The following is a 24,761-nucleotide window of genomic DNA, read 5'->3' on the forward strand; positions in this document are numbered from 1 at the left end:
ATGCCCAGCCAGCACTCAAGCACCCTGATATAGCCACAGACCCGCTATGATCCCTGACAACTGGAGAGATGGCCGGGGGAACGGGGATATCAGGAAGCAAACAGGCAGTTGGGACAGGGCCCTTTAAGGTTTCTGACAGTTTAAAGACAGCAGAAAGGACAGGGCTGGAATAAGAAGATAGGTAATAAATAGGAGTCCATGCCCTATCCTGCCCAAAGACCCTGCTGAGAAACTGAGGAACTAGCCATGGCCTTGAAGCTTCAGGAATAAACTCTGAAATCCTCCCAATACTCCCACAATATTCCCCAGGAAAGGGAAGAAAAACCCTGAGTTACCTTGATCCCCCTCAGGGAAGCAAAGGATTCCTGACCTGGCCTCAGGGCAATGACATCTCCCTCCACCAGCAGGCTGACTGGCAGATTTACCAGGTGTCCATCTCGGTAGGCCCAGTGCAGGGACCAGGATGGGGCAAAGGGCATATGAAGATCAGGGTACATGGCATTTGGCCACCTGACCTCCTTACCATCCCTGAGGGCATCTGGAAAGAAGAGGAGGAAGGGAGCAATGCAATCTTTGACAACCCCCAAAATAAACTCCCCAGTTTAAACAAACCAATCTCTTTACTTTTCCCAAACCCAACAAGCTCATTCTCATTTCTCTTCCTTTACTCAGGCTTGCTTGCCTATTTCTGGGAATGTTCTGCGCACATCTTAACACGTACTTAAATCTGCTTCTTTTTTTTTTTTTTTTTGTCTAGGCAGTGGAGTTAAGTGACTTGCCCAAGGTCACACAGTTAGTAAGTGTTATGTGTCTGAGGTTGGATTTGAACTCAGGTCCTCCTGAATCCAGGGCCAGTGCTCTATCCACTGCGCCACCTAGCTGCCCCTAACACATACTTAAATCTGAACCAATCTAGTGACGCTTTATCATATACAATCTTTACAAAGGATCACGGGTTCCTGGCTCGAGAGCTGGATCTCATATCATTATTTAACTTTCATCCTTAACCTTCTAGCTCTCTGAGAACTGGGCCAGGGCAAGGACAAGCACCAAGGCAAACCTGCTGCCAGCCTAGGTGGTCAAAGGTCTGGATGGCAGTAAGAAAGGAGAAGGTCAAAATTCTGCCATGCCAGGGCATCCTCCCCAGTCCCCATTAAGAGTCAATCCTCGTCCTTACCACTTATTTGATCGATGATTCCCCGAAGCCTCCTCTCCACCTCCTGCCGCTTCAGCCGTTCCTGCCTCCCGATGAGGATAAGGTTCAGAAGCAGCAGCAGGAGAAGTGCTGTGGCATTCACCACCTCTACCCCATGGCTGGGTGGAGAGAGCCAGGTGACCGAGGTGCCATGAGCAGAGGCTCCACCCCAGCCCATCCCCAGGGCTTGAAGTACTTTCCTTCTCCCTGCCCTGACTTCACAACCCACCCCGTGTCTTTCTAGAGGAGACTGCCACATTCAGATTGCCTAACGTAGACCTGGCCTTCTGGCCTCAGTCACAGAATAGAAGAGATTTCTATACAGCTCAGCGCCCTAGTCCATGCAGTAGCCCATGGCCACCAGCCTCTGCTCTCACTTGCCCTAGCTCACTGGGCAATTCTTGATCTCCCCCATTAGTACTTTGGATAGGAGAGGAGAAACTTTCTTTTGGGCCTGGGACGGGGAACAGGAGGGGGAAGAAGCAGGTGGAGAACCACCTCTTTCTGGTGGCCACCAGGGCCTTCTGTTTACCTCCCGGCCGGCTGATTCCCATAACAGCTGAGCAGCAGCAGCACTGCCAACAGCATCAGGGAGGCACCCGGCCAGTGAAAACAGGAACAGCGGTTACCATGGTGCAGGAAGCTCCTTTTCCATATCTCCTAAGGAGTGAGTAGAGATGTTGCAAATCAGCAGCTGGCTTCAGGTGCCAGAATGGGGCACCAAAGAGTCAGCTATGGCAAGAAAAGGCCCTTTCCTACCTAAGGATCTGGCCTCCTTCTCACACACACCTGCCCCTGACCTACTTCTCATCTCTCAAGCAAAACTATAGTCTAAGCTGGAGACCAGCCTATTATTACTGGAGCAGGGGTCCAATACTTAAGATTAGGATCCAGAAAAACACTAAAAGGGAACCTTACCCAGTGAAAAGGTCCAGATTTATAAACTTCACTAGAGCCTTAGAAGAAAGCTAAGAATGGCCACTCTTAGCTTTTAGCCTCTACTAAGTCATCCTTGCACCCTATATGCCCCTAGGCAAATAAGTTTCCCAGGCATCTTCCCACTCAACTGGCTGGGCCAGGATCAAAGGATTTGGACTAGGGAGGACCTTTGAAATCATTTAGCAGAGCCCAACTCCCTCATGTTACAGAGCAGGAAACTAAGAAGCAGAGTAGTTAAGGAATTTGCCCAAGGCCACGCAGATAGCAAATAACAGAGCTGGGGTTTGAAGGAAGATGTTCCGTTCCAAACCTAGGGTTCTTTCCACTACACACTACTATTGTCTAAGTCTGGAAGGGAGGAAGGGGTAATAGAAGCATTGGGCTAGCATCTTGATACAGAAAGAAGGGGAGAATCTCACCTTCCACGTGAGGCTTTTCTTCTGCTCCTTTAAGTGCCCCTCCAGCACTACCTCCAGCTGCTCTTTAAGGATACTAAGGGCCTTACCTGTGGACAGGCCCAGGGACAAGGGAGGATCGCCCTACAGAAGAAAGCAGAAAGCACTGCAACCACCTTATGGAAACCCTTCAGATCACTGCCAGAACCTGTTTATGCTTAGATTCCCCTAGGTCCAATATTTTAAGAACAGACTACGGGAGACTGAAGGCCCCCAGAAAATTTTAGCTCTACCCCACATCCCTGGCTGCTAAAGCAGCTGGAAAAAAGATCCCACCCTACTTCCAGATCAGACGGAAATGAGGTCTCAACAGCTCTGAGAGGGCCCTCAGGAGACGAGAACATAAGTGCGTAAGGAACAGGACTGCCAAGGGCCAGTTAAAGAGCATCAATGTATAATATACACAATGACTACCGCAATTTAAATAAAGTCAACTTGCAGAGGCTCAGTTCAAATACAATAGTCAATGCTAGCACCATACTAGTACTGTCAAAGTTAAAGGACACATAAAACTTAACTCTCTTTGGGGAAATATACTTTATAAGGGAGTTTATTTGGGCATTTGTTGGGAAATGTCTATTGTGACCAAACAAAATGTGTCAAGAGAATTAAGTTTAAAAAAATAAATGGAGGTCTGAAAGAAATACCACTGATAAAGGAATTGATAAGCCAGGGAAAGTGTCTTATGTAGAGAGAGGGACCCTTGATTCACAAATGAGACCCAAAATTTTGTGCTGAGCGTTAGGGACAGAAGATCATTGGGGTGCCCTGCCATCTCAATCAGCCCCTTCAGATTCCTTTATACTGCGGAGCCTGTGACTTATGCTACCATTTGCCTACAGACCCATACAGACCAAAGTGCCCACATTATTAAGCCCATTTTACCCCTCCCATTTCCTTCCTTCCAGCCCCTATTCTTCTCTCCCCACAACAAATAATTTGACAAGTATCCATTAGTAATGGGTGGAAAAGCTCATACTACTTTCATTCTGGGCACAAGAGGTCAAGCTTGTCATACACTCTCTTAGACATGGAAAGGAAGAAGGGAGGGCTTTCAGCAGCCTGTACTGGCTCCCTGCCAACAAATATGTCCAAACTACATCCCAGCTCACCACAGCGGCTTTAGGGGATTATGAGGAAAGGGTCTGCATCCTCCCAGAGGGGATACACAAATTACTTTAGCTTATGGAGAAATAGCCACCTTACTTAATTGATTTTAGAAACTATATACATACACATATATGTATGTATATGGGGAATTCAACCGAGAGTATGTATGAGCACTGAAACAAAATTATCAATTCAAAAATTTTTTTAAAAGAAGAAATGGCCATTGGTGCAGGGAATTCACATTCAAGGCATGTATCCATTCCCCTAGTAGGGGATCCTGGAGTTTACTCCAGCAACGGGCTTAGGCTTCATGGCAAGTGCCAGCTGAGACCAAGGCCTATCTTATCTAACCCTTTACTGTCTAACTTAAAAGTAGAGAAAAATCAGCAAAGGGTAGGTGTGAATAAAGAAGGGCACCAAGGAAAAGGTCAAGGTGACCACAAAACTTCTGATGATTTGAAGGGTGGGGCAAGAGAAATGTATCCCACCTCTGAGAGGGGAGACAGTGGAATTATAACCAGCCTTGCATAAATGATTCAGGTTTAGAAACCAAGAACCTCTTGTGTCTTCTGCCTTTGTATCTCCACCTCCCACCTACACATATATTGAGGTTTTAAACACAGTTTATAAGGGATGCTAGAGCTCAGAATGATAACTCTCAGCAAGAATAGCCAACCAACCAAATAATAAACAATTGGGAATATCAGGCATTGTGCAGAGTACTAGGGCCACCAAGCAAAAAACAAAAAACAAACAAACCCTCAAACAGTCCTTTCCCTGAAAGAGCTTACATTTTACAGGGGGAGACAATACACACAACAAATAAGCACATATAAAATAAACACAAGGTAAGTTCTTTTGTCAGAGGGGTGGGGGTGGGGCATATTAGCAGTTTTGGAATCAGGCAGGGCTTTACATAGAAGGTGGCTCTTGAGTGGAGCTTTGAAGGAAATGAGAGATTCAAAGAGCTGGAGGAGAGAAGGGAGCACATTCCAGGCATGGGGGACATTGCAAAGGCTTGGAGATGGAAGATTGACTATCATACATGAATAATAGCCAGAAAGCCAGTTTGAACTACAGAACATGAGAAAGGAAATGAATAAACATTTATGTAGTGCCTACAATGAGCCAGGCACTGTGCTATGTGCCTTTACAAATATTATCTCATTTGATCCTCACAACAACTCTTGGAGGTGGATGTTGTTATACCCATTTTACAGTTGAAAAAACTGAGGCAAAGGGGTTAAGTAACTTGCCTAGGGTCAGACAGCTCATAAGCATCTGAGGCCACATTTGAAATCGGGTATTCCTGACTCCAGGCCCAGCGTTCCAGTATCTAGCACCACCAGATGCCTCTAGAAAAGTGTATAATATTATAAGGTTGGAAAGGCAGGCTGGGTACAGGTTGTAAGAGGCTTTATAAGTCAAACAGAAGAACTTATATTTGCTTCCTGAGCCAACGGTCAGACCAGAACTTTTAGAAAATTACTTTCACAAAAAAAATTTTACAGCAAGTTTCTCTGACAAAGGCCTTATTTCTCAAATATATAGAGAACCGAGTCAAATTTATAAAAATAAAATCCATTCCCCAATTGATAAATGGTCAAAGGACATGAACAGGTAGTTTTCAGAAGAAGTAATCAAAACTATCAATAGCCATATGAAAAAAATGCTCTATATCCACTATTGATTAGAGAAATGCAAATTAAAACAATTCTGAGGTACCACCTCACACCTATCAGATTGGCTCAAGGCCACACGTGGCCCTCTAGGTTCTCAAGTGCAGCACTTCAACGGAATCCAAACTTCACAGAACAAATTCCCTTAATAAAAAGATTTGTTCTGTAAAACCTGGACTCATTCAAAAGGCCACACCCAAGGACTTAGAAGGCCACACGTGGCCTCGAAGCCACAGGTTCCCCAATCCTGGGCCAATATGACAAAAAAAGAAAATTAAAATATTGGAGGGGAAGTGGGAAAATTGAGACACTAATGTACTGTTGGTGGAGTTGAATACTGATTCAACCATTCTATAGAGCAATTTGGAACTCTGCCCAAAGGTCTATAAAACCAGGCCCAGCAATACGAGTATTAGGGCTGTAACCTCAAGAGATGAAAAAGCAAAAAGGATAAGGACCTATATGTAAAAATATTTATAACAGCTCTTCTAGTAGTGGCAAAGAATTGGAAATTGAGGGGATGTCCATCAATTGGGGAATAGCTGAACAAGTAGTGGTATATGATTGTGATGGAATACTATTGTGCTATAAAGAAATGATGAGCAGGATACTCTCAGAAAAACCTGGAAAGACCTACATGAACTGATGCAAAGTGAAATGAGCAGAACCAGGAAAACACTGTATATAGTTAACAGCAATATTATACGATGATCAATTGTGAATGACTTAGCTATTATCAGCAATACAAAGATCCAAGACAATTCTGAAGGATTTATGATGAAAAACGCTATCTATCCCCAGAGAAAGAACTGATGAATTCTGAATGAAGACCAAAGCATACTTTTTTTTTAAACTTTTTTTTAGTGGTTTGTTTGTTTTGGTCTGTGTTTTCTTTTACAACATGACTAATATGGAAATATGTTTTGCATGACTACACATATATAACCTATATCAAATTGCTTGCTTTCTCAATGAGAGGGGAAAGTAGGGAAAGGGAGAATTTGGAACTCAATTTTAAAAAAACAAGCATTAAAAATTGTTTTTACATGTAATTGGGGAAAAATAAAATACTAAATTAAAAAAAAAGAAGAGAGAATTACTTTCTCAGCTATGTGGAGGATGGAGAGAGGAGAGATTTAAGCCAGAGAAATTAATCAGGAGGCTATAATAATAGCACAAGAGAGAGGTGACAAGAAAGGAATTTGGGTGAACAGAGATAACAGAAAATAAGCAAGAGATGTGGAGACATAAATAGTGAGATTTGCCAACTGACTGAGTATATGGAGTGAGGAAGAATAGGGTACTAAAAATAATACCAATAAGAACTTGGATGACTGGGAAGGAGAGTGGGGCCCTCATCAGGAATAGAAAAGTACAGAAGAAAGTAGGCTTCAGAAGAAAGATAACATGTTCTGATTTGGATGTGCTGAGTCTGAAATGCCTATGGGACATTCAGTTTGAAATATCTGAGAGGCAGTTGTGTATGAGAGAATGGAAATCAGGAAAGAGGCTAGGGTTACATGTATAGATTTGGGAGTCATATGCATAGATCATCATGAAACCCATGGAAACTGATGAAGTCACTGAGTGAGAGAGTATAGACAAAGAACAGAAGAGGACCCACAACAGAGCTTCAGAAAATATACACAAATAAGGGGTATGGTATGTATGATGAACCACCAAAGGAGACTGAGAAAGGATGGCCAGACAGTTAGGAAGAGTCCCATGAAAACCTAGAGAACACAAAGTATCCATGAGGACAGGAGAATGAGCAGTGTCAACTACTACAGAGAGGTTGAGAAACATGAGGTTTGAGAAAAGGCCACTGGATTTGGCAACTGAGATCACTGTGGGCTTAGATGAAAGGCGTTTCAAGGACGAAATTGGAAACCAGATTGTAAAGGGCTAAGAAATAAGTAAAAGGAGGGCAAGCAGAACAGACAACTTATTCAAGGAGTTTAGCCATGAAAAAGAAGAAAGGTATTGGACAACAGCTCTAGGGGATGGTCATTAAATGAAGGTTTTGTTTTTTTTTTTTGGTCAGTATAGGGAAGACTTGGGCATGTTTGAAGGTGGCAGGGAAAGAGCCAATAGATTGGGAGAGTTCAAAGATCAGAAAGAGGATGGCATCAAGGGCACTCATATTGGGATTGGCCTTGGCTAGGATAAAGGTTACCTCTTCATCAGACTGGAATAAAAGAGAGAATAAGAGATAATGTCAAGGTCTTTTGGGATGGAGAGAAGAGAAAAGGGGACTTATGGTAAATGACCTATTTTCTATATAAGATAGGAGACAAGGCACTCTGCTGAGGGGGAGGTAGAGGAGATGTTGTGGGAGGCTTGAGGAGAGAAGTGAAGATCTAAACAGCCTCTATGGGAAGAGGGTATAGGGTATGAATTAGGGAGAAGTAACAGGGCCATCTTGCTGCTGTGAGGGCCCAGCTGAGCTTAAATAATATAAATTTGTCATGGCCCCAGTCAGCAAGGTTGCATGACTTCACCTAGCTCCATTCAGCAGCATGTGGGTAGGAGTGGAGGAGATAGATGGTGTGAATAACCTAGAATTAGAACTTGGTAAAGCATGGAGTGGATAGGATAGAGGAACAAAGCACTTAAGAGAAGAAGACAGTGTAGAGATGAACTGGATAAATACAGTGTTGAGAACGGAAAGAGAAGAAAGTGAAGTTAGAGTAGGGTGATGGCCTGGGACCATATTGAGGGATGGAGGGATTGGAGAGTCAAATGAGGAAGAGGAATAGGTGGCAGAATGACAGGAGGTTACAATCTAATAAAGGAATTAGGGGGGTTTTGACAGTTGAAGTGGAAGCCCTTATGACATGATCAAGGTGTGGCTATCTATGTGTGTGGCTGAGGAAAAATGAAGAAGTCATGGGAGTTGAGGAAATTCCTGAATTTCCTCAAAGTGGAAGTGTTGATGTCCCTTAGCATAAAGGCAAGAGTTGAGAAGAGATTGTGAGTCAGGTAATGAACTCCTTTAAAAGGAGGGAGAAAGACTTGGGGGCTGAAAGGTAAGCAGTAGGCTCTGAATTGGGCAGAAAATTTGAATGGATGAACCTTAAAGGAACAAAGACTTTGGAGTGTTGACAGCAAAGAAAGCCTTACGTGGGAAGCAAAGACTATTTTGATTTCCTCTCCAGATTCTGTATGTCAAGGGGTAGGAGAAAATGCAGCCAGTGATAGAGACAGTGGCCAGGATGACAGTGTCATATGAAGGAAGCCACCAACAACCAGTAATAGGAAAACTGGACAAAGAGAGGAGAGATAAAGATAGACTAGAAGAAAAGGAAGGAAGGGACATCCATGTCCAACAGAGCTAAAACTTCACCAGGGAACCCCTAAGTCTGAAGTGAGGATTTCAAGTAGAGTAGGAAAAAAGAGCTACAAATAGCACATAAAAAAGGTAAGTCCATACAAACAGAGCTGCTGGCATGCAGCCCCTTCTCTAACTAGGTATTTGTATCTCTCTCTTTAGGGACCACAGATATGTGACCCTCCCTTTAACTCCTTCCCAACATCAAAACATCTTCAGATCTAGTTTATGTTCTGTTTCCAAAAAACCAAAAAACCAAAAACAAAAACAAAACAACCCCCCCCCAAAAAAAATCCCAAACAAACAAAAACCAAAAACAAGGACTAATGTCCCACCTCTGGTGCCAGAAACTCTGGCCCCTCAGCAACCTCTCTTTGACCTCTCTCTCTATAGTGCCTGGACATCCCATTTCCTTTCCTAGGGTGGTAGGTGTGGTAGGCTGGTACAGCCCCAATCCCTAGATTGGCCAGTCAGGCTCCAGCAGAGAGCAGAGAAAGTATCTGTGAGAGTTTGCTCCATGCCCCTACCTGCTCATGTTGTGTCTAGCCTGGGGCACCAATCTCTAGACTGGCTATTAAGAAAAACACAGCAAAGGAAAAACAAGGCATTCTATAATTACATGCCTTCCCAAGAAAGTGCCCACATGCACAGGCTGGTGGTAAGGGGAAAACACAGCTTTCTGTGCCCAATTGCTCCCTACAGTTCTCATTTTACTCTCCTATCAGCAAAGTCAAGCTCATCTAACTGGAGGCATTTCACAAATAGTAAATGGCAATATCTTACCTCATCTCCAGCAGGCATTTCCATGTTACAAATTAACCCATGGTTTCCTCTTATTTTTGTCCAAGTTTCTCCTTCTAATATACCACATGCATGGTACTAGTTTCAGGACTGAGGGACCCAGATAAGCATCTTTATATTCTCCAAGGGCTAATCTTGTCACTTGTGACCAAATGGCCAGAGTAAGGTCCAGGGCAGAGTTGGACCTGGGACAACAGAGGATGCCAATCTGCTGGCAGGCAGGCAAGTTCTACTGGCATTTCTAAGAGCAGAGTATGTGTCTGGACTCCTGAGAGTTCCAAGATGCCTCTGGAGAGGCCACAGCAAAAGAGAGAATACAGTTTGTTTTGGAAATAAGAACCTGGGTCTGCAAACTCAACCTGAGGTTCAACACATTCCCAGGGTTACCATTCTTATTTATAGAGGCCAATGGCCAAGTGATTGGGGAGACAGAAAAATCTGCCCTAGCTTTAAGTACTCAATTTGGGCAAGATCTTCTCCATGTTTCCCACCCAGGCCACCATATCCAAAGAAACCTCAAATCCCTCAGTTCAGCCCCTCAGAGAAGTTATTTGAGAAAATGGATGATTAGTAAGGAGGATCTATGGACTAAGCAGAAGAACCACATTTGCTCTAGTCATATTGTCACTTTTCAGTTTAAACCAACTCCCCTATGCCCTCTGCCCCATGTTGTATGACTTGTACTCAAATGAGAAAAAATGGAGAGATTTAAATGAGGCTCTGCCACTGAGAATCCAGCTGCAGTGAAGAGAGACAATGACATGAGAGAGGCCATCAAGAGACTCCCTGGTTCAGACCATCTCAGCCTTGTCTCCTCTGTTAAAGAGGTTGGACCCTGGTGGGCCTTGGGGACCAAGAGGAGCAGGATGGCCAGTTACAATTAGTATAAGAGCAACAAGTTTCTGAAACAGCAGCCCATGTTTCAGGGCTGAACCAATCAGGGGGCAACATCATTGCTCCCAGCATAAATATGACTGCCAGTCTCGTGGAATCTCTCAGGAAATACAGTTTCCTCTTTCAGGACCCCTCAATACATCCATGGCACCCACGGTCAACCTCATGATTGCTCCTTTCCCCGCTATCTCTGGAAGAGGCAGAGGATGATAGCTTAACTCAACGACAGAACAGAAACAACCAGGGTCCCAAGCTCCCTAGCCTCACAACTACTACTTGAGATGGGAATGATTGAACTTGTCATCTCAGTTGGGCCTTAGCAAATCCCCTACCCACCAGACAGACCACCTCCTAAATGGAATTGAATTGGCCTGAATGCCCAATGTCTCCAAGCCTAGAATCTTCTTGGCTCAGAAGAGGGGAAGCACAGAGACCTAGAAGATGGCTTCCCAGACACAGCCCTCCCTAAAGCATAGATCACTGAATAGGCAAGCAGGGGCCACCTGTGCACTCCTCATTAGACTGGGAGTCAAGGAAGGACACAGGACCAGCTCAGCTTCTGACAGCCAGCACTGGGGGAAGGGTGGAGCCAAGGAGGAGTACTACACAGAAGGCCTAAGACTAGCATGATCTCTAGTATCTCACTGGGAACTATCGGGGCTATCCCAGAGGATGGAACCAATTCCTAGCTGAGAATCATGAAAAGAGAAGAAAGATATTAAGTTCACTGTGGAAAGATAATAAGTTTGGGACATACTGAGCTTAAGAAGCCTCCATCTTGGGGACATCTAGTTCAAAATGTCCAACAGGCAGTTGGAGAGAAAAGAACAGAACAAAGCGAAAAGATTTGAAAAAAATAGAAGTAAATATAAGGCTCCCACTATCAAAAATAACTTGAAAACAGGTCAAAGAAATACAAGAATTATCAGGCTCCCTGAAAACCACAATAGAACAAAAAAATCTGAATTCAAGAAATCATAAAAAGAAATTTACCTAAATTTATTAGAATTAGAAGGTAAAGTGAAAAAAGGAAGAATCTACCTGCTGAAATAAAATCCAAATGTCAGTAAAACGTGCACACCCCTTGGCCAACAATTCCATTATTAGGTCCACACTCCAAACACAGCAAAAAAAGAGGAAAAAGTACAAAAAAAAGGAAAAAGTAAAAAAAAAACCAAAAATATCATACACGGTACAAAAAGATTTATAGTAGTTCTAAACAAAAGAGATAACAATCATTTGGAGGATCAACAAACAAATTATGCCATATGAATGTAATGGAATATTATTGTGCTATAAAAAATGATAAACAGGCCAGCTTGGGAAAAACCTGGGATGACTTGTATGAGCTGACTTAGAGTGAAGTGAGAAGAACCAAGAAAATAATTTATACAGAAACAACAGCATTGTAGAGAAGCACTACTTTGAAAGACTTAAGAACTCTGATCCACGCAATGACGAAATAAGACTCAAGCACAGGTAAGCAAACTAAAGCCCAAGGGCCAAAACAATAAAGCTTTATTTTAAAATGTAAAAACCAGTCTCAGTTCAAGGTTGCGCAATATGGCAGGGCCACAGTTTGTCTTCTGAACCCTGATCTAGAACACCAACCAAAGAACGCTACATATCTCCTGACAGAAGGGTGATGGACTTAAGGTGCAAATTAAAGCTACATGGCAAAACTGACAAAAAAGTAAAATGTTAATTATTGAGGGGCTATGGGAAAATAAGCACATGAATAAACTCTTGGGGGAACTGATCCACAATTCTGCAAAGATATTCGGAACTATACCCTATGAGTCACTAAACTGTGCATATTCTTTGTCCCAGTAATACCACTATTAGGATTATACCACCCAAATACATGTCAAAAATATAAGGAAAGGACCCATTTGTACCAAAATTATCATAGCAGTATTTTTTGTTGTAGGAAAGATCTGGAAAAGTGGGTGTCCATTAATTGGGGAATAACTGAACAAATTACACTATATGAATATGTAACATTATTATACAGCAAGAAATGGCAAATAGGGATGGATTCTGAAAAACCTGGGAAAAACTGTATGAACTGATACAGAATGAAGTGAACCAGGAAAACTATTTATGAAATGACCAAAACTTTATAAAGTAAAGCAACTTTGAAAGTCAAGAACCCTGTGAAATAACCAATTGTGACTCCAGAAGACTTAATACATGCCTTTCACTGCTTGGTGGAAAGGTGATGGGCTATAGGTGCAGAATGAGATCTATGTTTTCAGACATGACTAATTCAACTCAAATCTGTTTTGTTTGTCTACACTTATTTGTTATAAAGGAAGAGCTTTTAAGGGGTAAAAAAAGGAGAGGAGCAAAATGAAAGAAAAAAATCATCAATGAAACAGTTTAAAAACACAGAAGAAAAGAGGAGGGAGTTCATAAGAGGACACAGACAAGTAGGACAATATTGGTACTATCACATCAAATTTACATATGTGTATATTTTAAAGCTGCACATAAGAATTCAATGGTTTCATAAACAATCTTTTTCTGGCCTTCTTTGCATATGGAAATATCCATATTTGCTGATTATTTCCTAGTTCATAAAACTTTTTTAAAAAGAGTAATGACAAACAAAAAAATCTTCTGGTTTTTAGCAACTCACAAATAAGCTCTGTCTGGAGCAAAAAGATAGCAGGGTAACAGTATTGATCCTATAGGTCTTCTCTCCCTTAATGCTCCTATTCTTAACTCTAGCATTTTCTCTCGTCTCTTTCCTTCCATCTTCCATCAAAGAACAGGATGATATTAAGATATCCCTACATTTTCAAAGGAGTCCTCTCATCCCACTACTCCCTGGGCACAAGAAGGCCTGGACTTAATGCCTCATGCCTTTCCCCAGTGCTATCCTCCTTCAAGGAGACAGCAAGAATGCTGACACTCCTTAACATAACATCCTTTAGGTAGGCCAGAGTGGATGCTGTCCATGTTTCCACTCTGCTTGGGGTTGAGTCATTTAGACTTTCCTCCATCTTCACCAACCAACTCATGAGTCCCTTTGCCAGCTCAATGGGCACACCAGCTTTCTGGCTGGGAAACCCTGGCACATTCCTAAAGGCCTCACTGCCTCTGGCTCACCTGAAGCTATTCTAGCTGTTAACTCTCAGGACCTTTGAAATGTTCACAGACCTCAAGACTAGCACAAAGCAGGGGATAAGCCATTTTCAACAGAAATATAAAAACCAATGTGGTATACTCACTTTGCTGCACTTGCCCTGATGGGACATCCACAGTTTTGCCTGCTTAAAGAGCATCGAGGATAAGGTCTGAGTAACCAAGAGTTAAATGAAACAATTTTCAATACTGTCCTTAAAGAGAGATAGAAAAAGAGTTAGAGGACAAAGAGAAAAGCAGAGGTGGAAGAGGGGAAAGGGGAGAGAGACAAGAGGAGTAGAGAGACAAAATGGGGAGAGCGATGAGAGAGAGGGGAGGAAAGGGAGAGATGAGAAAGGGAGGGAGAGAGAGATGAAGGAGGGAAGGGAGAGAGAAGAGGGAAGAGAAAGGAAGAAGGAAGGAAAGAGGGAGAGGGCAAGAAGGGAGAGACAGACAGACTGACAGACAGACCGACTGAACACAGAAAGCCAGAGAGAATGTGAACAAGAAGCCCAGTGCTGCAGAGAATCAGGAGCTGTTCCAATCTGCTGATTAATTCAGCCTATTTCCAGTCACGCTGAAGATTCAGGGAGGGAGGAGGCAGCAGCAACAGCAGCAGCGGTAAGAGGGAGGGTGGGAGTCAGAATAGAGAGAGAAAGGAGGGAGGAGATTGCGAACAGTGAGGACAAAGTTTGTATAGTGTTCTGCCAGATGATCAGGAGCTTGGCCCCGTTTGTCATATGAAACTCTGGAATTGAGCTACCCATGTCAGGAGAGAGAAAGGTGTATGGTCAAAGATGATATGGAAAGAGAAAGGAGTTAACTAACAAGCACCACAGAAACTCCCTGGGGCAGCTAGGTGGCACGGTGGATAGAGCACCGGCCCTGAAGTCAGGAAGACCTGAGTTCAAATCCGGCCTCTGACCAAACACTTGACACTTACTAGCTGTGTGACCTTGGGCAAGTCACTTAACCCCAACTGCCTAAAAAAAGAAAAGAAAAGAAAAGCATCCCTGCTGGATGCTACAGGAGCCAGAGACTGTCTCCAGTTCCCCCAAGGGCTGCTTTATAGACCATTTATCCCATTACTTCTGAAGCATTGGGAAAGGTAAGAAAAAGGGTGGGGGGCCAGGTAGCTATATCCCAGTGAGAACTCCCCACAGGCAAGTGCTCAGAGTGACTTCCCTATTGCCAAGGAACAGTTCTTCCTAGTCCTGGGACTTAAGGAAGGAAGAGAAAAAGGCAACGCAGAATTTTAATAGCAACACGTCCTGCAGTGAGAAAAAGAGGACTGGAGTGGAGGGGATAGGATAGCTACAGGCTATCCTCAACTAGAAAGGACTTGGGCAGTGGAAGCTGGAAAACAGAACTCTAGGCCTAGATGAGTCAAGAAACCGACTGAAGTAAGCACACCACAGAAGGGGTAAATCAAAAAAGGACTTAGATGAAAGTCATTTTAGTACTTCACACTTGGATACTTCCCTCCCCCCCCCACCTTCCCTCCAGGGGTAATCATCACACATTTATAGTGTTTTGAACATATAAAGCACTTCCTCCCAACAACCTATGAGAGAGGTAGTACAAGTATTATTATTCTCATTTTATAGATGAGGAAACTGAAGCTTCCAGTGACTTGCCTAGGGACATACAGCTAAGTAGACGCAGAGACTGTCATTATGCTGTGCTGAGTGAAGAGCCATAGAAGCAGTTGATGATAAATCCAAAACCCAGAGTGAGGCAGGCCTAGAGGGCTACTGCTAGGTAGAGGGGGCTCCCCTAACAGATAACCAGGCCACTTCACCTCCAGAACAGAGAAAAGGGGTCTTACATAGGACTCACACTGATCAGCTAACTGAATTAACAAGTCATTTCATGGGGTCTAGAAACTTTCTGAGCCCTGGTCTTATGTGAATAAACATTCTCACAGCACTCAAAACACCTAGATATAGCTCAAAGAAGCAAGAGGGTGGCCCCAGAAGAATTGAGAAAATGTATTTCCACAGATCCACTGCAAAGGTGGTGGACCATGGGTGCAGGATATCATAAGTACCAACAGACACAGTTGATATATCAGTTGGTTTTACAAAACCAACTTGCTTTTTTCTCTCTTTTTAAAATCTTTGTTATAAGAAATGACTTTGGGGCAGCTAGGTGGTGCAGTGGATAGAGTACTGGCCCTGAAGTCAGGAGGACCTGAGTTCAAATCCGGCCTCAGACCAAACACTTGACACTTACTAGCTGTGTGACCCTGGGCAAGTCACTTAACCCCAATTGCGTAAAAAAAAAAAAGACTTGCTGAGTAGGAGAGAAGGATATATTCAGGAATAAATATGATATTCTTCAAAAAAGACTTAATTTTTGGGAGGAAAAGGGGACATGAGGGGGGAAGAAATGAAAGGGATAAGCCATAAGACCAGATAGTACCAGCTGCCCTTTTAGACACTACCTCAGAAATCAGAGAGATCTGATAGGAAACAGAACCTAAGGCTTTCTTCATAGTTACAACTGCAAAGGGGAGAGAAGCAAAGGAGCGACAGAAAATGAGCCAGAGCATCTTTCTCTAGGGCACTCCGTTTCCTAGACGACAACATTTCATACCACAGGAGGGAAGAAAGAACCTTGATACAACACAAGCTGGCCTCTCCCCTCCCCCTTCAAAACACAGCTCCAGGTAGGGCCCCAGGCAAACCCACTGGTACTTAGGGGCAGAAAGGAGGACTATTCCACCTAAATGTGAAGGCTAGTGAGGTTCCAACACTCCTCAGCCACTCAGAGGACAGAGGGAAAGGCAGGAACAGCTCCCTATTCAGATAACTTCTGTTTATACAATCTGGCAGCAGTTTCAGGAGTCAGCCCACAAGAGGCCTGTCTGATACTCCCAAACCACAAAGCCCAACTTCGTCTGCTGCTGAGGCTGACCACATAGTGGTATTACTCATTTAAAGAGACACAGCTGTGGAGATGGCTAGCTATACCCTCAGTACTGTGTGACATTACCTAGGAAGAAAAGCTCACTGGTCCTAGGCTCGACCAGTGACACTGAATCACGTCATGTATAGCAAGCCATAGCACCCATTTCTCAGCAGTAGAAAATACAGGCACTGATTCTAAGAGGCAGGAGTTTTGGACAACTACCGTTTCAGGATATATACTGTGGGCTGCAGAAAAGGGAATCGGATACAGGGAGACACGGCAACAGATTGGGTATAAGCCAGAGAAGTAAGGAGGAAGTCAGGGGTCAAGAAATCAGCCAGTATCAGCCAAGCTGATCTTTAGTTCTGTGGCCAGCAGAAAAGCTACCCAACTACTAATCACAATCAGGCCAGCTTCATGCATTTCCAACACCACAGAGGCTGAGGAAGATTGATTTCCCACTCTGTGCTCAGGAAGTCCAGATCTGGCCCCAGCAAATATAAATTATAATTTTCCAGCCAAAATAGGAAGGGAGCAGAAAAATTCCATCATCCGCCATTTAAAGTCCAAACTCCTTAGTTTGGTTCTCCACAATTTGGTTATTACTCAGTTCTGCAAATGTATTTCCCACTACTTCCCTACACAAATCTTCTGCTTGAGTCAAACTGGTTTACTGACTTTTCTCCAAACATGGGACAAACAATCCCACCTCAATAATTTTGCTCATTCTCCTGTCTGAAGTGTCTTCTCTTCCACACCCCACACCCCATACCCATGCCCAATCTTTATGTGAAACTCTGGTCTTTTCTTCAAGGCCCAGGCTCAAGTCCCACTCCTTTCGTGAAAAATCCCTTTTCTGAATACTCTCTCTGATTTTTTTCACTCATTTAGCACATGCTACTTTGAACAAGTATTGCTATTCATCTGTTTTTGTATTTTGTCCCCATCCCAACTAGACTTTAAGCCCCTGGGTCTGCCCAGTGGCAGCACAGTGCCTCACATTAAGCACACACTCAATAAGTAGCTGATGATACAGGTACTGTATCACAATGACACCCACCCAGGCCTTATCAGCTCAGGAAGAGGAGGAAGAGGATGCAGAGGAAACATGAACAAATAACTTTCCAGAGATGAGCCTTCAGACTTTTTTTGGGCTTGGCCAGTGGATCTCAGAACTTCAATCCCCATGACAACAGGAAATGGTGTTTCACCATCAGGGTCAAGCCAGAAGGCAGTATTCTCTTCTCACATCAGAGCCACGGATGGGCTAAAGATCTATATCTATAAAGAATTCTTCTCTAAGACTTCTATAGATGAGATGAGACCCCAGTCAGTTGGGATACTATTGGCACAGCAAATGGGCATACATCTCCTTCCCCTCTGACCACACTTCACTATTCAACAGCATCAGCCCTGGAACTCAGATAACTAGGTGCTTTTATAACTCTCCTAGCCCATGACGTCCTAGTTTCCACCTGCCCTTCTGTGGCTTAAGCATGCACCAGACCAACAAAAAGAGCCAGAGAATGGTTCTGCTTTACTCTCTTTGAAGGAAATTGGCCAGTACACTTTATCAAGACATAGGTTCATTGACCAAGCAAAACCACTACTAGGTCTATACTCCAAAGAGATTTTTAAAAAAAGGGAAAAGGCCCTCTATGAACAAAAATATTGATAGCAGCTCTTTTAGTGGTGGCAATGAATTGGAAATTGAAGAAATGCCCATCAAGAGGAATGGCTAAACAAGTTGTTGTATATGATTGTGGTAGAATACTATTGTGTTATAAGAACTGATGAGCAGGACGCTTTCAGAAAAACCTAGACTTACATGAAATGATGTAAAGTGAAGTGAACAGAAACAGGAGAACATTGTACATAGTAACAGCAACATTGTACAATGATCAGCTGTGAATGACTTAACTATTCTCAACAATACAATGATCCAAGATAATTCTGACTTATGCTGAGAAATGCTATCCACCTACAGAGAAAAAACTGATAGAATCTGAATGCAGATCAAAGTATACTATTTTTTACTTTCTTTATTTTGGGGGTTTTTTTTGTCTGTGTTTTCTTTCATAACATGACTAATGTGGAAATATGTTTTGCATGACTACACATACATAACCTATATCAAATTGCTTGCCTTCTCAATGAGGGGGGAGGAAAGGGAGGAAGAGAAATTGGAACTCAAAATTTTAAAAAGCAAATGTTAAAAACTGTTTTTTACATGTAATTGGAAAAAATAAAATATTGAGAAAATAAAGATAAAAGAATAATGAGATTAAATTAATGAAGTTTGGCAACTCATTGGATTAAAAAAAAAGAGAGAGGTTCAGAGCAACACCCTTGGGGAGGAAATTCCTGGTTCTGTTTATAACAGAACCTCCTTCCTGACAAAGAGAACTATGTGAAGGTCCTAATGAGAGATAAAGACACTCTGGTAGTTGCACACAAAGACCACCCAACTCTCAATCCACCATTAGTGTCAGCTGCATAAACAAGATTATTCTAAAGTGAGGATAAGGTAGAACACTACATTAAAAGATCCATGCCTCCAGGCTGATTTGTACCAGCTAACAAAGCCAATACCTGAGTCTGAATGGTGCCCTGGATTCTCCTTATCTTGATATCATCATTCTCTCTAGTTATGGAGAGGCCACTGTGTGGTGGTCAACTAAACTCATATGAATCAATTGGCAAGGCCCTAGTAAAGATCAAAACAATTCAAATTAAAACCCGTGGGCAAGAGCTATAAGAAGCTGCTCTGTGCTCTAATCAGAATTAGAAACCCCAGTATAGCTTTATGAATTCTGTTAATTCTACCTTATTTATCTATCTTGTATTCAAGAATCTCCACCTCTCTGCCTTCCAACCAAGTAATATCATATGACCCCGCCACTGCTCCCCAATACAGTCAACAGACAATAATGACATTACAAGTATAAGGACCCTTTCTATTCCCTACTAATTTAGAATTCAAGTCCCCAAAATGTAAGAGTCCTCCAGATAAACAGAAGTCAACTTGAAGGATTGAGGGAAGGGGGGGAATCCAAAAGAGAAAAAGAAAGAACCTCAAGGCAATGAAGGCCTACCTGGTGCTTCTTCAGGTCCATGGCTCCAAAGTGCAGCAGGCATGCCCAGAAGATTGTGGTAAGGACCCAGTGAGAGGGTCCTCTTTTACATATGTAAGCCCTAGTGACTCCGTCACAGCCACATCACCTGTGAAAGTACAAAGAGAGGAGGCGGAAGGTGGGAGGGGGAAGAGAGGGAAATCATACATCACAGATTTAGAGCCAGAATTAAACTTTGAAATCATTTCAAACAAACCCTTCCATTGTACAGTGGAGGAAACTGAGGCATAGTAAAGTTAAATAGCCCAATGTCACAAAGGGAAGTAAATGGCAGAACTTGGTGTCTCTTGACTACAAATCCAACGCTTTCCACTGTCCCAGTCTGCTTCCGTGCTACGTCCAGCTTCCCGGTCTTGGTGGCCAAAGAGTAACACAAGACTAACCTGCGTGTGTTCCTACACACCAACATGGGAATAGAGAGGGCGGTGAGATGGACTATTCCTGCTCAGTAGAGTGCCCCCATTACAGGCTCTTTCCTAGCAACCTGTCTAGAAGCAGTCAGTCCTATACCAGTGCAGTTCCTTGAGAAGGAATGGGATCAATGTCTCATGGCATAGGGCTGATATCTGGATGGGATATGAAAGATCAGGGAGAAGGAGAAAGCCAAAGAGCTCAGGGGTGGCAACGCAGCAACATCTTCATTCTATTGCTGTCATCAGAAGCTGAACAGATTCCAGGTAAGCAAATTTCCCCTGAAGCTCCAAAAACAATGCCTTCCATTCGCTGGGAAACACAGAGTTTTGTGCACTTTATGCGCTGGGCAGCACTCAATAAGGACTTACCAGAAGCAGGTTGGGAAGCTATAGGATGGCCAAGGATCCAGAAGCTTCTGATGACAGATTTGATCTGACAATACAACCACCTGGCAAACCAGGTTGACGTTATGCCGAAATGAAAAGCACCCACCACTTTCATTCCTATATCTCTCTGAGCATCTTCCTTCACTAAATTGAGCTTTTAACAGCAAGAAGTCACACCAGGATATGCTTGGCCTAACTGAGTGGTATGGTGAAATCTGGCCTGATACCAAGTCATCCTTAGCCTGAAGGACTTCTAAGAGGCCTGAACACATCTTAGGAGTTCATCTCTACTCTGGAAGAGTCCCAGGGCGGACTGGTACAAGACTCAAAATAGATTCATATGCTGTGCACTACATAAGGACTTTGCCACTCCCATTTAATTGTGCTCTGGAGTCTGCAATGTCCAGGATAGACAGTTCCTATGGCAGCTGTTGAGTTGTTTTTCAGTCATATTCGACTACTGTGCCCTGATTTGGGATTTTCTTGGCCAAGATACTAGATTGGTTTGCCATTCCCTTTTCTAGCTCATTTTACAGATGAGGAAACTAAGGCAGAGTGAAATGACTTACCCAGGGTCACACAACTAGTAAGTGCTGGAGGCCAGACTTGAACTGAGGAAGATAAGTCTTCCTGACCCCAGGTCCAGCACTCTATCCACTGCACTACCTCGCTGCCCTAGCTGTCCTATGCAGACTGCTGAAGAAATAACAGAATGCCCTACCTACATGATTCCCATGCAGCACACACATCCCAGGAAACCCATACACTGCAGAGATTTGGAAATTACCCACTCCTTTCCACAAACCAGTTCTGTTTTTTGAGCCAGTATACTGATGCAATTGCATCCAAAGGTTTTAATCTGGCTTTTCTTGTGAAGCGCCCCTTGGGTGGTACTGTTTCTCCCACCTGACCAGACCTCAGCATTTACTTGCTGCTAAGGAGATTAGGCAGCAGCAGAACAATGGACTCCACAATGCCTGTCACCAGCTAGACATCACTGATCAGAGAGAGCTAGAGGGGAGGATAATGTATTATTGCCTTCGGAGATCAACGTGGGTTGAGGATAGAAGGGAGCAAAAAGCCCTCATTTCAATTGTTCCTAGTGTTTGATTGAGATGCCATAGTTTACAAAGACAAATATACCAGGGAAGTCCCCCAACAAAGCAGAATTTTCTTTGGCACTAAGTGAGGTGAGGTTAATTTCAAGACACAAAGAGGTTGGTTGGGTATACAATGATACCTCTCCTTAGAGAGTTTTTCAAGAGAAATAGAGTGTGTACAAGCTATTCCTCACCCATTTAATTCCCAATCAACCTGCTCAGAACCAGATGCAGACACCGAGGCACAGAAAGGAATATTTGTTATTTACAAAGGGGTAGACCCAGATGAACAAGCCCTAAGGATAAAATGAATGTTGATGGCAAATTCAGAAGGTGACCCCGGAATTGAGACTCAGTGCTGGGTCTCAGACCCTGGACTCCCCTGGGGAAGGCTGCCAATTGGAACCGCTACCTCTGGGGCTAGCAGAGTCAGGGCCTCTTTAAAAACCGGACAGCCAAAAAACCTCAGAGGAACTGGCTCACAAAGGAACTGTCAAGAAACACAAAAGCCCTCTCCCAAGGACCCTAGCAGGGAGGCCCAAGGCTCTGAAGCAGCCAGCTCCTCAGAAACTCTCATTCAGATTCCTGGTAGGCCAGCATCAGTGCTGTTGAGGGAACAGTCCAGATCCAAGGACTTGCCAGCTCTTTTCCACCCCCACCCCCATTCTCTCCCCATCTCCAAACAATGCTTGGAAAACAGAGCTAACCCAAGAGGGTCACGGAGAGTGAAGAAAGACAGTGAAATGGCTCTGGGGTGCAGTGACATCTTTTCTTAGGCAGCCCAATGAAATGGGCTCCTCAAAGTGCAGACTCACTCCTCCACATAGCTATTTTCCCCACAGTTGGCCTTGGGATATGTTTTATATGTGTAACACCAAGGTCCCCGTATAGTAACCCAGAGTTTTTCAGAGGAGTCACCGCAAAGATGTTAGAAAGAAACTGTTCCTATAAATTTCTTCCACTCTCATCCAACGAGGGATCCTAAAGCTTATAAAGTAGTTATGCTGTCAACTAGGATCACTGTAGTACAATAAAGACAGATATAAACAGGGGATCTTTCTAAGAGATGAAGTTTTTCCATCATTTCATACATTAGTCTACTGGAACTCAGGGTATTTTCTTAAGTCTGATCTGTAACCAGATCACAGGTTAAGGCTTTAAAGACGAGTTCCACTCTTGAAAGAGAGACAGTCCTTGGCTAACATGCTCTGGGAAGGTTTCATATAGGAGATGGAACTTGGCACCTGGAACGGTATATAGGATTTAGACCATGGGAGAGAAAAATTCAAGAAAAAGGAAAGGAATGAAAAAGGTAAAGACACATGAATGCCCATGGCATATTTGAAGACTATTCTAGAGTGAAGGGTTTCCTTAGGGAGTAGAAAAGGAAGGTTGAAGAGCCCAAATTATGAAAGGCCTTGTAAGCCAAGGAGTGTGAACTTTACTCTGGAGGCAGAGGGGTACCATTAACAAGTGTGAGTAGGTTTTTAATGCACTACGGTATGCTCTGATTTTAGGAAGATTAATGTGACAGTGGTAGAATCCACAGTAGGGAGATCAGTTAAGAGACTGCTGCAATAGCCCTAACTTGGGATGATGAGGGTTTTAGACTAGTCTGATAGAATCTGAAACAGAAAGGAAGAGAGAAAGACTTCAGGAGGCAGGCAGCCCAACTCCCACACACCTACTCCAGCAAAAAACCTAAAAATAGCATAAGACCAAATAATGACCAAGAAATTTAATGAAAATCTACAGCAAGTGACTTCATCTACCCCAGAATTGCTTTAAAAAAAAAAAAGTCAGTCAGAAGCCTATAAGCAATAGAAAAGGGAGCCTACCAGAAAAGCCAGGCTCAAAAACAAGAGGGACATCTCCCAACACAACAAGAGATTTACATAGCCTGTAAAGTTCTGTATCCAGAGAGCAAGAGTTCAGGGCTCCTATGGGAAAGCCCCCAGAGTGGCTGGAAATTCAAAATTCAAAACCAAGCAGGGCTGACTAGCCCTCCCAAAGGCAAAACAGGAGGCAGAGCCTGGCCCTGGTACAAAGCCCCAGTTCCAGAACTATGGCTGAAAATATGAGTAAAAAGAAGATACCAACTACTATAAAGAATTATTAGAGATCTATATATCCAAAAAGACAGCCCAGAACATGTCTACCTAGAAGGAATGAAGCAAAAGTTAAAAAATGAAATAGAAGCAAAAGAGAAAAGAAATGGAAAGTGAATTAAGTAACTTAGAACAGAAAGTGATAAGCCTTACCCAAGAAGTGGAATCCCTAAAAAGTAGAATAGATCAAACAGAAATCAATAATTTCATGAAAACTAAGAATTAGAACAAAATCAAAAGATTGAAAAAAAGGAAAATGAACGATGTCTAATATTAAAAACGATAACCTAGAAAATAGGTTAAGAATCATTAGAATGCCTGAAAACATTTTTTAAAGCCAACACTATTTTTCAATAAATCATAAATGAAAACTGCCCAGTTCCATTCAAACAGAGAACCAGAAGGCAAAAGAAAGACACAGAAAGACTCCTCCAATCACCTCCTAAAAGGAACTCTCAAAGAAAGTCCAAAAAATGTCATAACCAAAATCCAAAGCTCCCACATTAAAGAAAAAATACTACATGCATTCAGAAAGTACCAAGGGATCAGTCAGGATCACACAAGACCTTGAAGCTTCTACCAAAAACTTGAGATCTTGGAATACAAATAACAAAAGACAAAAGATATAGGCCCATAACTAAGAATAATCTGCCCTGAAAAGCTGAGTATAATCCTACTGGGGGGAAAATAGACCTTTAATGAAGCACAAGTCTTTCAAGCACTTCTAACGAAAAGACCAGACCTGAGTAGGAACTCTGAAGTACAAACACAGGAGTCCGAGAGACCTAGAAAGGTAAATTTAGATGAGCAATTGGAAGAGATTATATAACAATGAAAGGCTTAACATTCCAAGAGGAAAAGAAACAGGTATCCATTCAGAATGTCTTCAAAAGGTGCTGAGGAAATTAGGTAAAACAAAGGACCTGGGAGTGGAGTGGCTGTTTTACGAGAGTTTGAAGCAAGGATGAAGGGAAAACATTAGTGTAAAAAGGAGGAAGGGGATGGAAGATAGCTGATTTTTGAGAATCATGGGAAGACTTGTACAAACGGATGCATGGAGAAATAAGCAGAACAAGTGAAGAATGTAAACAATAAAAACATTGTAAAGAAAAACAATTTTGAAAAGCATGAGAACTCAGATCAAAGCAATGGCTAATCACCACCCAGAGAGCC

At 42.9% G+C, this 24,761-nt stretch overlaps 1 protein-coding gene across 5 annotated transcripts in view; it reads right to left on the reverse strand.

Annotated features, from left to right (window-relative positions):
* The window catches only part of TMEM94 (transmembrane protein 94), a 48,004-nt gene that overhangs the window by 14,504 nt on the left and 8,739 nt on the right, over positions 1 to 24,761 (reverse strand). For all 5 annotated transcript variants that reach the window (XM_027872748.1, XM_027872747.1, XM_027872749.1 and 2 more), the window contains exons 2-6: positions 19,542 to 19,668; positions 2,554 to 2,673; positions 1,728 to 1,855; positions 1,178 to 1,314; positions 336 to 538 (exon numbers count right to left, since the gene is read on the reverse strand). In XM_027872748.1, the coding sequence (XP_027728549.1) occupies positions 336 to 538; positions 1,178 to 1,314; positions 1,728 to 1,855; positions 2,554 to 2,673; positions 19,542 to 19,562 (609 nt within the window). In that variant the 5' untranslated portion in view covers positions 19,563 to 19,668. The remainder of the gene's footprint in view (positions 1 to 335; positions 539 to 1,177; positions 1,315 to 1,727; positions 1,856 to 2,553; positions 2,674 to 19,541; positions 19,669 to 24,761) is intronic.

This window comes from Vombatus ursinus, unplaced genomic scaffold (assembly GCF_900497805.2).
Source record: "Vombatus ursinus unplaced genomic scaffold, bare-nosed wombat genome assembly UNPS02014801.1, whole genome shotgun sequence".
NCBI lineage: Eukaryota > Metazoa > Chordata > Mammalia > Diprotodontia > Vombatidae > Vombatus > Vombatus ursinus.